Genomic DNA, 15,833 nt, shown 5'->3' with positions numbered 1-15,833 from the left:
AGGGCATCTGCTTTAGGCCTGTGATTCTTTTAGTGAGGTATTTCTGCAGCCTTTCCAGCTGTTGCAGATGTCTTGTGCGGTACATACCAAATGGGTCGTTGTACTGTATAATAGGTCTGAGGGATGAGTACAGTAGATGTTCATAGATAGCTTTGATTTTAGCATCACAGGATGAAAGCATTCAGGAAAAATAGACAGTTGCTCATCTCCTTTGCTCCCAACTAGCTGGGCCAAAAACTGTCTAAGCTGACTTTGGCTATCTCATTTGTATTTCATTTGCATATATATATATATATATATCACAGAATAAAACTTAACCTGTTAGACATGATGCTTATTCTACAAGGTCACGTGCTGTGTCAAAAGCCTTTTTCAGAAATTCTATTCTGGGTACAATTTGTGCATCAGCAACATGGTCTATATCACATACCTTTGTCTAACACTGCAAACTACTTATAATTTCACCAGCTAGGGTTTCCTTTGGAGCAACAGTTCTTAGGAGTATCCTGTCCTGATACCATTCAGCATTTCAGGTATCTAGACTGGATGATGAATAGGATATGGAAGTTATGTAGTTAACGTAATGCTTGATCCTCTTCATCCTTTGTCTGTCTAATATGACAACCCTCCTACTGTCCCCCTGCCATTCTTCCTGGGTACCTGGCAGATTATCCTGAAGCTCTTCTGCCCATCACAGCCTTATTGGTTATGTATCATAATCCTGTAATGTTAGTCAGCAGCCTATTTAAGGAGATCTTGTGCACAGGGGAGGGAAAAGTCTTAAAGGAGCTCAAGGCTTGGAGCACTTGCAGGGCTGGATCATTTCTGACAAGCAACTCTGTACCATTCAATGATTTATTGCAAATAGACCAGGATGAGAGGTGTCAGAGTTATGGTAAGTACATGATAATGTTTGCTTTTCCTTGCCGTTTTAGTAGAAGTGCACGGGCAATAAAGCTCAAGCAAGAACAAAACATTCCCGAGACTTGCATAATTACATAGATATTAGTTTTAACAAGAATAGCAGAAAAATCTGCTTAGGTATGCTACTATGCTTGCTCGTTGTTTTTTCCCACACTGTTAACAATAGTTAGTCTTTGTCTTAATCATAAAAATTCTTCTAACTCTTCTAATTGTCCTGATTTTTTCTCCATATTCTGTAACCAAAGTACTAATTTTGATCATATGTACTACTTCAGTATGTGTGTAGCAAATGTTTTTTGTCAGAAGGTGCCAGGGTTCATACTTCTTTTTACTTTATCACAGTCATGCTGTTCTTTCATCTTAAAAATAAAATGCTTCTGGCATGTTAATGCACACTATGGTGCTGTTTTGTGTTTTTGAACATGTCCTTCCAATATACATTAATTTCCTGGTTAATGATCTGATCCAGGCAAAAAGAGAAAATACTGCTTACTACTATTTATCTGATCAGTGGAACACTGCAGGTTTATGCTGTGTCTGTTTCAGTTATTGAACTTGGTAACATATATTGGCTTTCTCATGCTTTCTCTGCTACATTGTGTATCCAACTTGCTGTAACAGCTTTTGTATATGAATCTATTGTATCATCTGGCATATTCACATACTACAGTGCCTGGTCATTTTATATTAGTCATCATATTCCATTTAGTCTTCTGCCAGAATGACCTCACTAGATGAAAGCAAATCTTTCCTGAACTGTCTGCAGCCCTCTACTGGAAACGCTAGGAGAGCCTTTCCAATGAAAATGGCCATAGGTCTGTGGGGAATCTATAACAGACAAAATGTAACAAGTAAAATCTAGAATTGTTTATGCTTTAGCAGCATAATCAATCAGTGTGTGGAAACCTGTAACATATTCTTTATTATACAATGCCTACCCTAAAAACGTGCACGCTGATTGGCCAGCCCAACCAGCGTGCCCGTTAAATCCTCAATATACTAACGGAAAAGGTCCGGCCCGGACTTTTCCGTTAGATCTCTGTTGCTTTTTCTCGCTATGTTAAACTCTTATAGCGACACAATAGCTAAAAGCAACGGAGATCTTGCGATCTCCGTTGCTTTTAAACTGCTGTGTTAAATGAGTTTAACAGAGATCTCATGTTAAACCCATAGAACTGTTCGCGTTTTTGCCCACAGCTCTGATGTACCGCGAGTACATCAGAACTGCCGAACACCAGACAGGTGCGGAAGGGCAGCAAAGGCATTATACAATGCCATTATTTAAGAAAAGTAATTATTTCTTTTCTTAAATAATGGTAATAGTAATAACTCGACTTTCTGGTGTAATGTTGTCTTTGTTTTGGTCCTCTAGCCAGCCCTCGGGACCAAACCATTGCTATAATTATACATGTCTCAGAAAGAGAGGTAGAACACATATCTTCTGAACATTTTTACACCCTTGAAAAGTACAGATTTAGTTTCCTTGGCACAATGAATTTATACTGCCACTTGGTAGCATGGTTATTAATGTAGAAAAACAATATTTTTTTTAATGTAGAAAAACAAGGATCATTAACAACACCCTTGCTTAAGTGAGATATGTTTGCATATTTTTCTTGTTTTCCGTTTATTTATTTATATTTGAAATTAATCTGTTTAATATAGGTGTGACAAGGATCAGGATGAAGACCACATGAAGCCCATCAATGACTTGGTGGATCTCTTAGCTAGGTTCACTGTCTGTGGGCATTCAGAACTGAAGGTTGCTTTTTCTGCTACGAACCCACAACTTGCAGACTTTCAGTTTGAGCAACCATCTCGATCAGGTAAAAGTAACAGTTATTTAAAGAAGTGATTTGGGGACATGATATTTATCAATCAGTATTTTTGACTTGGTTTATCTAGAATATGAAGACAGATAATCTGTAACATTTGTCTTCCCACATACTGGCTAGTTATGGGCCACAGTATCTCAGACCAAAGTATATACTTTATGAAGTTACTTATAAATTTTGTTTTAATCATTGTATTTGTTGACCAGTGTGTAGGTAGTGAGCTAAAGGATTGGGGCCCAGTGTAATACAATGTGTACAACTGTAAGTGATGAAGTGTTAAATGCACTCTTGTTATGCAAAATTATTGATTTTTTTTTCTGCAAAAACCAAAGCTAAGTAAAAGAGTTGTAGTGTTTCTGGAAAATGTTAATAAGCATTGCACATACAGCAATTGTAATGTTCATAAAAAGGACAAGTGCTCAACACAGTGCAAACAATTCTTTTGTTGCTTGCACTGAAATCCTTATATATATATATATATATGGGTCTACTTCACATAATCAAACATCCAAATTTCCAATTGAATGTTCGAAAATGTGAAAATAAAATAACCAAAAACAAACAAAAAAACTAAACAGTGCCAGCAAGGAGGCAAGCCCCCCTGCACCCCCCACACCACCTGCTATTTAAATATACCAACTCCGAGATTGCACTACATTGTGGTAAAGAGAAATCTTCCCATTCCGCACTCTGTGGAGATCCCTATTTAGACCATTCAAATTTATAAAATTTCAATCATATGGTCTCGGCCATATGAAAGTTGAGCTTTTAAAAGTTCGACCATTTGAAGGGGACCCATATAAATATATATATATATATATATATATATATATATATATATATATATATATATATATATATATAAAAATATGTTGGGGTGTATGGGTGTGTGTATGTGTATACTGCTTGACCATGGAAAAAACTACCAGTCCCATGGTCGGTGCTTCTTCCAGCCACAAAAAGAAAAAGTAAAGCAGCTTTTGCCAACACAGCAGGCTAGCAGTTTGTCTCAGCCGGAGGTGTGAGACTCTGTTGTGTCCAAAGCTGGTCCCTTGGACCACTCATCTTTTAACTAGAATGCCTATGGTGTAGCACCTACAACCACTATAGACTGAGGATAAGCCATGCGCTCTGTGGCTGTTGGGGTCCTATCAGTGGACAAGGGAGAAGCACTCTTGTTGCCTCTGGAAGAGGGAGCAGGGAAGTCTTCTCTGTTACAACAGAATGTTGTCTCCATCCCTGGCAAGCAGCTGCTGCCATTAACAACCCTGTTGGCCCCACTTTTCCTGTCAAAATGAAACAGAAAACTAAACTCACATCTGCTGATGCCCAAATGAACTTGGACAGGAGTAGTTTATTATGACTGGCTCAATGTCTAATTCGCTATTGATCCTTCCTTATAAGGTAGTTTCTGGTGAAAGAAAAGAGGACTCTTTTTCTGAAGAGATTCTGAATCTGGACAGGACGATGAAGGGACAAATGCAAGGTTTTCTCATCAGATTTCTGATGCAGATTCAGAGGAGAGCACAGTATCTGATTCTCCTTGTGAGGGTTTATCTTTCTCTGAGATGGTTTTCAGAATGTACCAATGTTTTTCGTGGGAGAATACTGATGTTTCTCAATTCCTCAGAATTCCTTAATACTATCAGCTGTTGCAAATAGAATTTTCAGAGCCTTCTCCATTCCTTCTGTGCTGTCAGCATTGGAGGATGTGTGTGTGTATATGTATACGAGATAAAAACAATGCTTACATACATTTCTACTTCTCTTTTGGCATAGATTGTCGCATCTAGTGCTTCTTATTCCTAGGCTAATCACAAGTTAAGTGAAGCTTCTGCTCAGCAACCCTAATGACTGATAGTATGACAATTTATGACATAATTCCTTCATGTCAGTTTCTTGCCACATGTTGGTGTGAAGCCCCTTGTGATTGGAAATAATCGTCTTGTGGTAATAACTACATTCTCTGTGTGACAGAGGGAGAAAAAGCATCTGAGGCAAATATCCACACTAATGACTATGGCTGGTTAATGCTTGTCTTTTTTTGGTGGCTGAAAACAACAAAAAAGTTTATTTGATGATAACATCAAAATTATATGAATTAGAAATCCTCCAACTTGCTTATTGCTATGGATGCAGTGTGTGAATGAATTTGTTTGAAGTACATCTTGCAACTGGCCAAGTACCCTTTTGAGACTAGGTTTCTCTGTTTTGTACTCATTTACTGTCAAATATTCATGCTCTTCCACAACCCTAAAATGTATTGATAATTGTAGAATGAATGAGCAAATGAATGAATTTGTTTTTAATTAATAGGAATGTACTTTGTTAAATTACTGTACATTTACTCATAGATGCTTTTTTTATGTAACTTACACAGGCAATACAGTGAAAAATATTCAGTCATTTAAAGTGCTACAGTCTGTTTTTGAGAAGATTAACACTACATTTGTCAACATGAAGATTTTATCAGCTCTAGAGACAATCTGGACTTGGGACAGGACTAATTTCTTTTTGCTGGAATTTACTCTGCAGCCTCTTTGCCATTTTGCTGAGCTTATTTGTTCGAAATCACCTCCTGTCCAAATGAAATACTTTAAGTTGCTGGAGTATGTTGTCTACCAGTTGTCCTACATTCCTCATGAGGCATTAAAAAAGACTCAGTCTCTCATAAAAGAAAATAAGTCCTCCACTTGTACGTTGGCTGCACTAGAATGTTTCCACAATTTAACTGTCCATGACTCATTATTTAGTGAGATTTTTCGAGATTCTGGACTTCTAGGAATGTTGCTAGCACAGTTACGGAATCAGGCAAAGATCCTTCGTAAATCAGGTAAAATTAATGAAAGTACTACCAGGTAACAATACACTACCATGCTATTCTGTTTTTAAAATTGTCATATGAAATAGATACCACTGAAAAATTATTATAGGCCTAACAAAATGAGTTTTTGAAGTGTTTCACCTGAATAAATGATCTGATGTTATTAATCTTCTTTCCATTCATCACTGACGGGTTCAGTTCTGAGCTCTTGTGACCGAGTCGGCCTTTTTACCAAGCTCGCGATAGCCAAAAAACTCTCGAGCTAAGTTTCTACACAGAATGGTCTTCTCCCTGTTACCGCAGATCTTGTTTGCCACATAGCCATAAAGCTGCGTTTCAGCTGAGCTCTCAGCTAATTGGAACTTTATTTGATATTTGTGTGAAAAACTTTTGATATCTTCATTTTTTATTGAGCGAATAGTATTTCTAGTGTGCTTTCTTCTGTCAGACCTTGTTTTTTCCTCTCTACTCTACCCATTGCTATCGTTGGTAAACTTTTAAGTACCATTGTTGGTACGGCCTTTCCTCCCTTACCCTTGTGGTATTCCTTCAATACCATAGCTGGTATTTTTCTTGCCTGTCTAGCCTGTTAGCTTGGGTTTTTAGTAAGGTATTTCTGTTTTCTCTCTTACATATCACTATACTGGTACGATTGTGACTTCTCTGAACGGTGTTTGACTTATTTGTTCTAACTGGGTATACTGTTGGCCTGTGGTGTCTCTCTACAAGATGTCGGATAAGAAAGGTACTTCAGATTTTAAGCATTGTGCTTCATGTAATGGCAAGTTATTTATTCTCATGATGATTGTGTATACTGTTTGGGAATGCCCCACCTTTCTGTGCAGCCTCCTTGTGACATTTGTCAGAGTTTCAATCAACGCACTCTTAATGAGTGCAAAAATAAACTGATACTGAAAGGGTTACTTAAGTCTCCCTTTTCAGAGGCCATTTCTGTGATGGAAGTCTCAACTCCTCCTACTAAAGACAAAAAAAGGTCCCACTCACCTCCCTCCTCACCATCGGGTGATCAGGGTAAGCCTGTGAAATCAAAGGTCCCAAAGTTGTCTTCGGAGCATAAATCTGCCTCTACGGCTCCATCTTCCTCGGCTCCGACCATCTTGAAACCTTTGATAATGGCTCCAGTTTCGGCACCGGTCCTGTCACCAGCACCGATTATAGACCTCACTACGCCTATTTCAACTTCTGCACCTGTGGCCCCTTCAGCTCAGGGCACACCTTCGATTCCTTTGTCAGTTATGATTTTTGGAACCGACCATTTCAGCTCCGAGTGCCACTTCGGCACTTTCTGTTGTATCAACTACACTAAATTTGATTGACCCCTTTACTCCTGGTCTCGAAACTAGAGACTTCGGTGCTGGCAGACCTTGCACCACAGACCCGATACTCCCTTTATGTAGGTCTGTTTCTGGGCCATGTGTATAGCCCGTTCTTTGAACGTCCTGACTCTCCATCCGGAGTATCCACTAGATCCACCAAGAGCCTGTCGAAACACGATGTGGTGCGTCTTGTGGACCAGTTGTTGTTAGCCAGGGGGATACCCATACTCTCTAAGACCCATCCACCTGCAGGACTTGGGTTGGTTTCTCCACGGACTCCATCTTACACTCCTCCTTCGACCATTTCTTTTCCAAAGCAGACATCCTTCTCGGAACCCATCACCTCCACGCCTACAGTGCACCTCACTCCGGCTCTGAGTTTGTCCCTTTGGTCTTCGGTTCCTGCAGAGCTGGTCCTTCCTCAATCTAAGAATTAGGGGATGGCCGCTTCGGCCTGGGGCATGGAGCTGTCTTTCTCCTCAGTTCCGTCCTCAGTGCTGATAGCCATGTCCGCACTGATCCTGCTTGAGGCTCCATCTGTGGTGCGGGTTCGTCAGAGCAGGGTGTGACCCTAGTCCCAAGGTTGTCTTTCTTGGTTGCGGGCTCCCATCCCTCTTCGGGTGGCCCCGCCTTCCGCAGGATGGAGAGGGCTCTCACTTCTGGAAGCACTCCTTTGATGTCAGAACCCCAGTTTTTGCCCACTGAGCTACAGCTGCCACAGGCCACGCCCTCGGGACACAGAGCAGAGAAGCCACAGGACACCCCTTTTCAGGGTACCTGCTCTTCTCAGTCCTCCTCAGAGACCCCCACTGAGGAGCACCCTCGAAAGAGGATGTGCAAGAGGAAGCAGATGGACTCACCTGAGGAGTCCTTAATGGAAGACATGGATTACGATTATGGTGAAGGGTCCCCCTCGGTCACCTCCTGATGTCTCCTTTGGAGACATTCTGAAAATGCTAAAGCAGAGAGGTGACAGGAAGCCCTCCAACCCTTTGTCTGAGGAGTCCGTGTTCCTGCAGGCTTTCTTCGTCCGGCCTTCTACATCTTGGGTCACCCTGCCTTCTGACGAGCTCATCCAGCTTGTTGTGCAACACGCTTGGAAGTACCCTGATTCCACTGAGGCAATCCCTCAGAGCACAGACAAAATTCTTTCCCCTCACGAGGAGAACTCTCATTGGTCCAAAGGGTTACCAGTCGATGCTATGGTGGTGGCGGTGGCCACAAAAAGGACTTATGTGAGGAAAATCCCACCATTCACCCACCCAGTAGGGAGTACTGGGTGGTGGACAGACTTGGGAAGTGAGTTTTTGCATCAGGGACCTTTGCTATACAGTCCCTTAACTATTTGGCACATTTTACGAGGCTCCAGTGGGACTTGATCTCAGAACTCTCAGGGACGCTCGCAGGACAGTTGTCTGATGAGGTCAGGGACAAAGTGGCCTCACAGCTTTCAACCCTGGAATCGATATCCAACTCATCCATGTGGTTGGATAAGACTGAAGGGGCGGCTAGAGCAGCGGGTTCAGGCATTGTCATGAGGTGTCATGCCTGGATGTGCATTTGTGACCTTGCAGACCCCTTCTTCCTTTTTGAATGCACCCATCGAAGCATTGTCCCTTTTTAGCTCCAAAGTAAAGGGCATGCTAGCCAGGTGCGAGCAAGACGGAAAGACTCTGTCTGCTGTAGGGCTATGGTTTACCAGTCCTCAACATACCTTCTCCAGGAATCAGAGGAGTGGGAAAATGTGGCACAAAAAATCTCAGGGTCCTTTCCATGCCGCATGTGGTGATACCCCAGGAGCAGAGGGGGTAACAATTCTGGAAGACTCCCCTATAGAGGCAGAGGGGGGGGTCCTTGTAACCAAGGCTCCAGGGATTCCTTCTCTGGACAGCCTTACCAGGGCTCCTGAGGAGCAGCCCGATTGCTTACCTTTGGAAGCAGTCGGGGGTCATCTCTCTCTGCACCAAGCTGCCTGGCAGTCTATTACCACTGATCGTTGGGTGCAGAGTATCATCACCAGAGGTTACACCATTCCCCTTTCTTGTCAATCAACTCTTCCAAGAAAGCTTCCCAACATTCCACCCAGTCAAAGGGAAGAAGCAGCTTCAGAGATAATAAAGTCGTCTCAAAAAAGAGTCATCCAATCAGTCCCACCAGACCAACTCAGATCCGGATTTTACTCAAGATTCTTTTTGGTGCCAAAAAAGACTGGACTGGAGACCCATTTTGGATCTCAGCAGCTTAACCAAGTCTGTCACCCAAACCAAATTCTGGATGGTCATGGTTCAGTCCATTTTCCCCTTTTTAAGAGAAGGCGATTGGATGTGCTCGATAGATCTCTGGGATCTTTATTACCACATCAAGATGGACAAACGCACCAGGAGTCTGCTTCACTTCCAGCTTAGGGGCCAGTCATTACCAATTTTATGCCCTGCTGTACAGTCTCTACATCCCCCAAGAGTGTTCACGAAATGCATGGCTGTGGTCGCAGCTCACTTGATACTACAAGGATTCTGGGTGTTTCCATATTTGGATGACTGGCTCCTCACCGCCCCACCGAGCATCTTTTGGTAACAGCACTGCATTATACTCTTTCTGTAAAAATTGTTGGGGATAATGATACATTGGGAGAAATCAAACCTTACTCCTACACAACAAACAGAATTCATTGGAGCAATGTTCAATACCCAGTCCTCTATCACTCCCAAATCACAGACTCCAACGATTGAGGCTCCAGCTCCGAGTGATACTTTGTCAAAAAAGTTTCAGCAAGGTAAGTTCTTCAGGCCCTAGGCGTTATGGCAGCTTCAGTTCCAATAGTGCCTGTAGCAAAGCTACATATGTGGATCCTGCAATGGCTCCTTCTTTGTCAGTGGTTCCCAAACTATCACTCCCTCTATTACCAGATCCGAATAACCAGCTCCTGCAAACAGGACCTCCTTTGGTGGATGAGGCCAGATATAGAACTTTGGAGTCACCGTTTCAATCCCCTCACCCCAGAGCCATTGTGACCACCGATGCTTCCCTGATCGGGTTGGGCGGCCATTTCTAGGGAAAGACTGTCCAAATTCTGGATGGTCATGGTTCAGTCCATTTTCCCCTTTTTAAGAGAAGGCGATTGGATGTGCTCGATAGATCTCCGGGATCTTTATTACCACATTACCACATGGTCCACCTCAGAGGCCCACCTGCATGTCAGTGTTCTGGAACTGAGAGCAGTGCTGTTATCGTTGCAGGCCTTTCATTCGACTCTCCCTTCCAGGACAATTGCAGTTCAGTCAGACAATATGTCAGTGGTCTGGTATATCAACAAGCAGGGAGGAACCAAGTCCTACCCTCTTTGTCGAGAAGCCATGAGAATTTGGCAATGGGCAATAGCTTCCAACCGCTTTCTGATAGCAACGCATATCCCAGGGAGCTCCAACATAATTGTGGACAAACTGAGCAGATGCATCCTCCTGCCTCATAGGTGGCCCCTCAATCCCGAGGTGGCGACAGAAATCTTCAGCCACTGGGGCCAGCCTTGCTGCGATCTTTTCACCTCACCATCGAACAACAGGTGCAGCAGCTAATTCGCCCATCTTTCCCCAGGAGGGGGAGTTCCCAAGGGACACTGTAATCCATGACTGGCCCACAGAACTTTTTTAAGCTTATTCTCCCATTCCCCTGATTCCACAATTTTTAAAGAAAGCTCTTCAGTTGAGATGCAAGGTGATCCTCATAGCTTCTTTCTGACCTTGACAAGTTTAGTTCCCCTTCCTTCGGCCTCACCTAGTATACCCGCAGTGGATTCTGGACCCTCTTCCAGATCTGATTACTCACCCCCAAGGGTTGAGCCACCCAAATTTGTCCAGTCTCAAGCTGACTGCTTGTTTTTTCCACTTCCAGTAGTTGCCAGGCAAGCTAATCTCCCCTCGTCTGTTTGAGACATCATTCTGACCTCCACTATCCACCAGAAGACTATATCAGGATAAATGGAAAAGGTTCTCCATCTGGTCTAAGGATAACATGCTAGACCCTTATTCAGCTCCAGTAACTGAGGTACTTCAATACATGGCTAAGTTTATTGATAATGGAGCCTCTGCCTCTACCGTATGAGTACACCTAGTGGCGATTTCTAATTTTCGCAATGGTATAGATGGCACCCCTCTTATGTCTTTACGTCTATGCAAGGCCTTCCTCTTGGGGACCGCTCATATCAGGCCTCCTGACAGAGAGCCCATGGAACCTCACTTTAGTCCTTCAGTCTTTGAATCAAAAACCTTGTTGAACCTGCTGCGAAGTGTGACCTAAAGTTTTTATCTTGGAAATCTTTGTTCTTGGTAGCCATCACGTCTGCCAGAAGGGTCTCAGAGCTGCAGGCATTGTGTATCAAGAGGCCCTATCTGGTCTTCCATAAAGACAAAGTATCACTTTGGACGGATCCATCCTTCCTTCCCAAAGTTGTTTCAGAATTCTCTGTAAACCAGACCATTGACCTACCATTGTTCTTTCTGAATTTTGCCACTAGAGGAGAGTACTGCCTTCACTCCTTGGACGTACATAGGCAACTGAGATTTTACCTAGACAGGACCAAACCTATCTGTAAGTCTGAACAGCTTTTCATCTCCTTTTCTGGGCCCAGAATGGGAGTTGCTGTTTCCAAGGTTACATTATCAAAATGGCTAAGTGACTTCATACGTTTCATCTATTCCCTCAGTAATGAACCTATGCCAAATGTTAAAGCTCACTCCACTAGATCTATGGCAGCATCTGTAGCTTTCCATTCCAGGGCTTCCATGGATGACATCTGCGCAGCAGCTACTTGGGCTAAGCATCATACCTTTATCAATCATTACAAATTGGACTTAGTTTCCAGAGGGAGAGCTGCCTTCGGCTCAATGGTACTTAGGAATGTTCTTCCATAAGGGCTGCCCATGGACCTCAAGGTAGCTTGGGGATTATGTCCCATCAGTGATGAAAGGAAAGAAGATTAACAACATCAGATAAAGAAGTTATGTTTTACCATAACGTTCCATCTGTGTTGTTTATCTTCTTTCATTCATCACTTCCCACCCTCCTTCCCCCTCCAAAGGCTCCTGGAAGATGCTTTGGGTCCAAGTGGTGTCCTAGGGTGTTTACATAGAAGTAGCCTCGGCTTTACTTCTCTTTCTCCAGTAAACTCAATCTGAGGTAACAGGGAGAAGGACATTCTGGGTAGAAACTTAGCTCAAAAGTTCTTTGGCTGGCGCGAGCTTGGTAAAAAGGCCGACTCAGTTCCGAGGGCTCGGAACCGAACCCATCAGTGATGAATGAAAGAAGATGAACAACACAGATGGAATGTTATGGTAAGACATAACTTCTTTTTTTCAGAGAATACATGTATGTATGTATGTGTATATATATATATATATATATATATATATATATATATATCTATATATATATATAGATATATATAGATATATATATAGATATATATATATATATATATATATATATATATATATATATATATATATATATAGATATGTATGTGTGTGTATATATATTTTTTATATTTTATAATATAATATAAAATGTGTATGCTGTTGCTTGTATTAAAATGTTTCCATGAAATAACAAAATTAAGTTAGAGCCTTGGAAATGCTTGAAAGATCTGGACCACACAATTAATGAGACAAACCTTTTTAAGATAAACTGTTTACCAAAAATGTTTGTAATATGTGTTTGAAGAACATAAATCCCTGTAGTACTTGCATCATACTTTAATGCATTTTGCAGGTGTTTAAGTACTCATTGTATCAGTTTTATGCCAACAGAAATCCACACTGAAGAGTCATTCATTAAAATCCTTCAATGTATTCTCTGCCATGGCTTACTGCTGACTTGAATAAGATTACCTGAGCTGTTGATTATAAAAAATTTGCTGCTGATTCTTTAGATTTGCCTCACAAGTTCAAACTAAGTGCATACAATTTATTTATGATATGCTAACCAAGTTGATCTCACTGAGTAAATAACCTTATTTCAGGGAAAATATAGGGAGGTGTTTAGAGTGTCTTGGGAAGTTGAATAACCATCCAAGGAAAGCTCCATTGCTTCTGTCAGGATAACTTTGAGTTCGTTTACAGTTCTTTCTTGCTCTATAGCTTTCACTGAACAATCTGTCGATCTCCTTCTTTAGTGCACATTAAATGCGTAATTCAGCTAATCTACATTTTACTGGAACAGTTAAATCTTCATAAGTACAGATGAATGTCTGTCACTAAGCAGAGTGACACCAGTCAGTTGACTATATCATTTACTGTATTTTGCAGGTTGGGTACACAGCAGTCAGACTTCCTGGTTTTCAGGCTTATATTAAAATGACCTCAAAATTCCAGTATAAACCTGGATAAACATCTGTATTGTATGAGGACCCTTCAAAGAAAATGTGCAGATCTACAGTAAACTTTCAGTTAACCAGAACTCAAGCAACCAGGAAAAAAAAAATCAAAGAAATACAATACAGTTTTCATGTGTTGCACTTTCTGTCCCCCCCTCCCCCACAGAAACATGCCTTACGTTTTTCAGAATTTTGGAATTTTAAGATAGGAATAAATTTCCTCTCTCCCCAACCTGAGAACAAGTTAAACTAAACAAGTAGTATAGGGCACAGTATTAGTCAGGCCTGTTTTTAATAGTAACTTTCAAGTAACCAGAAACTGCAATTATCTGGCATCTACCAATCCCCATGGGTGCCAGTTAACTAGACACAAGGGATTAATCTTTCAGTTATTACGCTTCAGGTGCCATTTTACTGGGTCCTGAAAATGCATTCTGATTTTATATCATGTAATTCATAATCTTATGTTGTCATTCTTCATTTATTCCTTGACTTGTGGATGTGGCTCTGAACATTGGAACCAACATGGCCGTTAGTACAGCCAGCAAGGACCAAAAACTGTCAAACTTAAATCCTAACCAGAATCCTCCTCTCCCAATTACCTTTGATCTCGTTTGCCGCTTTCTGTGACAGAAGTGTTACCAACTTATTCTTGAGCTATGTTTTCTTTTTCTTTTGTATTTCAAATTTTTGAATAATAATAATGTTATTTCTCTCCTTCATTTATAGTTTTTGTTTTTTCCTATCCATTTCTCTACGTTAATCCTTTTGTCTCCTCTTCATCCTTCCCTTTTACACTTTGATGTATTTCGCACTACCATTGTTGGTAGTCCCTTTTTCTTTCCTCTTTTCCTCCAGTAAAAAAAAAAAAAACAAAGAAAAGAAAAAGAAAAAAGAGAAGTAGTAAAGTAGTTTTGTCTTGCATTGCACTCTCCTGCACTTGTAGTCTGTCTACCATTGCTGGTAGCCTTTTGTACCTTTGGTACTCTCTTCTCCCATTGTTGGTAGCCTATATCTTTCTCTCTTTTCTTTCTTTCTTATTGGTTTATTTTTGGCTCTGTTTGTGTCCTTTCTTGTTAGATTATGGATGACAAAAGCAAAGGCACTTCCAGTTTCCAAAAATGTCAGGAGTTTGGCCATAAAATGCCCAACTCAAATGGAAACTCTCTTTGTATATATTGCCTGGGCCTGGTGCACTTGCAAGAGGATTGTTAAATCTTTCATGCCTTTAGTCACTGGGACCTGGTAGGAGGGAAGAATAAATTGCTATTAAAGGGGATGATTAAATTGTCCTTTGAGGAGGCCTTATCTGTTTTTCTGGCAAAAGTAAAATGGATGTTTCATCTCCTTCCTCGTCATCATCATCTTCGAAAATACACAAACCAAAAAAGAGGAATCATTCGATGCCAACCTCCCCCTTGGCACCAGTGACCAAAAAACTTAGAACTTCGGTTCTGTCTACCTCTTTGAAACCAAGAGTCTCTGCAAAGGATATTTTGGTGCTGAGCTCGACACTAAAAGTGACTTTTTTCCGTCAGTGTTGAAGTTATTGGCACAAATGTTAGATCAGCCCGTGGAATCATCAGCCTCGGTACCATCTTCTGTTTTGGCACCGATATCTTCAGTTCCTTCTGAATACTCTGAATTTTCATTCTTGGATAGACCTAGGACCAGGTACTCTCCATTTATAGATCTCTTTGCTGGTTAGTTACCCAGCCCCTTTTTGGAGAGACTGAAATCCCCCTCTACCCAGTCAATTTGTTCCTCCAAGAGCCTGCCAGAAATGGATGTGTTGAGATTGGTAGATCAGCTCCTTGCGGCAAGGGGACTGACAGGTGTTTTCTCAGCTCCAGCCCCTTTGGGTGTCAGAACCCCTTCTTCTGTGATCTCCCCAACTCTTCCTCATCTAACCTTCTATGAGGCCTTGGAGATTTCGGCTCCAAGTTTCGCGGTGCCAACTGTTTCTTTTCCGATGAGATCTGCATCTCCGGTACCGATTTCTATCTTGAGGTCTTCGGTTTTGTCGGATCCAGAGATCTCTCAGGGTCATGGCTATACTGTCAGTTCTGAGGGGTGGGACTCGACTCTAGCATTTTCAGAGCCATCTCTGTATATCGGTGCTTCGGCACGCTTTACCTTTACCCCGGCTTCCGGGGCGGCTTCAGAGCAGGGAGTGACCATGGTTCTGAGGTAGTCTTTCTCGGTTCTAGACTTTCTTCCCTCTTTGGGAAGGGCCAGCCTTCCAGGCCATGGAGAGGGCCCAGTCCACTGTGGGCATCCAGTCGGCTCCATCCCTGTACTTGGAGAGGTAGTGCTGAAGCCTCAGGAGGCACCTATTCAGGTATTGTCCTCTTCTGATACCTCCTCAGATCATTCCACTGAGGAGGTTCCTCAAAAGAGGAAGTATAAGAGGAAACACTTAGATTCCCCAGAGAAATCCATTACAGAGGACACTGATTTTTATGAAGGAGAGGGTCACCCCCGGAAGATGTCTCCTTTGGAGACATCCTTAAAATCCTTAAACAGAGGGGTGGCTGGACATCTCA

The 15,833-nt window shown here is 41.9% G+C and overlaps 1 protein-coding gene across 1 annotated transcript in view; it reads left to right on the top strand.

Moving 5' to 3' along the window:
• Nucleotides 1-15,833, top strand: part of WDFY4 (WDFY family member 4) — a 4,454,583-nt gene that overhangs the window by 316,870 nt on the left and 4,121,880 nt on the right. Inside the window, exons 5-6 of the mRNA XM_044055648.1 lie at nucleotides 2,590-2,750; nucleotides 5,140-5,592. Coding sequence (XP_043911583.1) covers nucleotides 2,590-2,750; nucleotides 5,140-5,592 — 614 coding nt within the window. The remainder of the gene's footprint in view (nucleotides 1-2,589; nucleotides 2,751-5,139; nucleotides 5,593-15,833) is intronic.

This window comes from Protopterus annectens, chromosome 14.part0, assembly GCF_019279795.1.
Source record: "Protopterus annectens isolate FY-2018-M chromosome 14.part0, PAN1.0, whole genome shotgun sequence".
NCBI classification, from domain to species: Eukaryota; Metazoa; Chordata; order Ceratodontiformes; family Protopteridae; genus Protopterus; species Protopterus annectens.
This window is presented reverse-complemented; position numbering and strand designations above follow the sequence as displayed.